This window comes from Sinocyclocheilus grahami, unplaced genomic scaffold (assembly GCF_001515645.1).
Source record: "Sinocyclocheilus grahami isolate Dianchi unplaced genomic scaffold, SAMN03320097.WGS_v1.1 scaffold1622.1, whole genome shotgun sequence".
NCBI classification, from domain to species: domain Eukaryota; kingdom Metazoa; phylum Chordata; class Actinopteri; order Cypriniformes; family Cyprinidae; genus Sinocyclocheilus; species Sinocyclocheilus grahami.
In genome coordinates this window covers 241784-244402 of record NW_015506801.1, presented here as the reverse complement: position 1 = coordinate 244402, position 2619 = coordinate 241784, and the positions used below count along the sequence as shown (strand labels likewise).

General features: G+C 36.3%; 1 protein-coding gene across 1 annotated transcript in view; it reads left to right on the top strand.

Moving 5' to 3' along the window:
• Positions 1–2383: 2383 nt before the first annotated feature.
• LOC107571621 (ras/Rap GTPase-activating protein SynGAP-like) overlaps positions 2384–2619 on the top strand; it is a gene marked incomplete at its 5' end in the record, with an annotated part of 86500 nt that continues 86264 nt past the window's right edge. Inside the window, one exon of the mRNA XM_016257954.1 lies at positions 2384–2527. Within this exon, the coding sequence (XP_016113440.1) occupies positions 2384–2527 (144 nt within the window). The remainder of the gene's footprint in view (positions 2528–2619) is intronic.

Below are 2619 nucleotides of genomic sequence, written 5' to 3'. Positions count from 1 at the left end.
ATGCTCAGGTGAAGTGCTGCAGTAATACTATAAATCTGCGGAAGCGTTTGATATCACGCATGAGGCGCCATGATTTCCGCTAGGGCTGCATGATAAATCGCGTGCGATATTTAACGCGCATCTTATCAGTAAAGCCGGTTCTGTAATCAGCGGTAAATCTCCATCACCTGCGGGCTTTCACATTGAGCAGCATTAACTACACAGATATATATAATACCGCATGCGATTTATCGTGCAGCCCTAATTTCCGTAATGAATGAATGGCGGATGGCGCACTGTTTTGTTTACTACACGCATACTAAAGCGCGGATGACGCTCGCGGTGTTTTCAGCTTCTGCCGTCTCACTATATGATGATATGAACACGAATCATCTCCAGCTGCTCTGAGAGTCACTTCATTAGCATTTACCCTTTCATTTGAGAAAACTTCCGTCATATCACATACACAGCAGCTGCAAGCTCTTCACGGCAACCCGTCAAAATAAAAGTTTAGTTTAACGTTAAACTGTCAGAATGTATTACTATTTAGCAGTCTGAAGACTCAATGCTACTACTGCTAATAAATATGAATAAATCTTTATTTTTAAAGGAATAATCACTTCTGTTTTCTTTTTAATTTTAACAGTAAACCTTTGTTGTGCAGCACTTTGTTTGCCAAAAAATAAAAGGGTTTAGGGTGATTAGGATAAATTAAATTAATGTTTTATGCCTTCATCTGATTACCAGAACAATTAAGAACATTTATTTTTATTAATTCACTGTTCATTTTTTAGAAATATCAAGAGCATTTTTATTAAAACTATATTCACTGAATGTAATCAAAAAATGTAATGTAATGTTTATTATACATGATTCTGGTTTGCATCAGTCATTTAATCAAATATGATCTCAACCTAAATCAGGATCAGGTTTTTAACAGACTTGAGATTTAAAAATCTAATTTAATTTAGGTGCCAAATTTGGGTTGATCTAGTGTTTTATATAAAAAAAAAATCTAAGGAAAAATTTGGGTCACATTTTATTTAGGTTGCACAGAACACTGTTTAGAGTCTCAGCCTCAGAGGAGACGACAGAGCAGTGCATTTATTGATTTATTTACTGTATATTGCAGCTGCCACACAGATCTAAAATAAACATGAGATTTATTTCTCAGCTGTTTACCTTCACAGATATAACCCACTGTTTTTGTAACTCACTGGGATCTGGATCTTTTCTGAAAGATCATAATTCTGGTTTTCTTCAGGTTGACTGTCAGAGCCCAGGTCTGTCTCTCTCTCTCTCTCTCTCTCTGCCTCTCTCTGCCTCTCTCTCGCTGTGTGGGCGAACAGGACACAAAAGCCGGTTTCAGGACAAGGTTTACATTCGTCCGGTGTTTGCGCTTCTCGCTGGACGTGATCCGTCTTCCAGAAATAGTTCACTCAGTGTCTCTGAAGGGTTTGGATCATCAATCCCATGATGCCCTGCAGGTCTCGACCTCTCGCTCTGACCAATCACACGGCAGCGCTCACGTTTAGTTACTGCTGCGTCGTTTAGGATAAATCTGCAATCTTTTTAATTTTTTTTAGATTTTATTTTATTGATATATTTCATTTAATTTATTTATTATTATTTTTTCTTGCTTATAAAATATTGCTTTAGTTTTTAACATTTTAATCAACACATTTCAATTAATTCATTTATTTTATTGCTAATAAAATAATTTGTTTTGTTTTATTTTAAATATTTAATTGATATAATTAATTTTTTTTATTGTTTTTAAAACAATATTTTGTTATTTTAAACTTGCAATTATTTCATTATTTTATTGCTTATTTTTTTTGTTTATTTGAAATATTAAATTAAATGATACATTGAATGTCTATATTTTTAATGCTATAAAATAATGTTACACACCGGTATTCTGTAGTGTGTTTCAGCATAAATGTGTGTTGTGCCAGCATTATTGTGCATCTTTATGATCGTCCTCTCGCTGCTCGTGATTCGTCCGATACGCCGCTTTCCAGAAATAGTGTCTGAGTCATTGGCCACAGGTTTTGACCTCTGCTTTCACCGCAACATTACTTCTTTTTAATTGATGCATTAATTTATAAAATAGCATTATATGAACCAGGGTTTTGTACTGTGTCTAGACACACACTTCGATTACAGAGTCACAAACTTATTTAAAACTGCTGTCAAATAAAACAGCTCATGTATTATGTTGTTTGATCTCTGGAGGTTGATGGTCAACATTTTCTGAATATAAAGGTCAAGAATTTACTTGGACTTTGTTATTTTGAAAATTAATTATGGAAAGTAATTTTATAGCCATATAAATATGACAATACTGTGTGAAGTAAGTGTTGTATTATGTATATGCTGATGGTGTGTGTGTGTGTGTGTGTGTGTGCGCTCAGATGGAAGGTGTGTGTCTCCATGTTCTCGGCCTCACACTCCTCTGAATGGCCACACACACGACTCCCCCGGCTGGAGCCGCCAGCTCCGCGTCAGAGATGGAGACCAGTTCTACCTGCTGGATCAAGAGGAGGTGATCTCACACACACACTCCCTCACTCACTCACTCACTCACACACACGCTCACACACACGCTCACACACACACGCTCACTCACACACACAC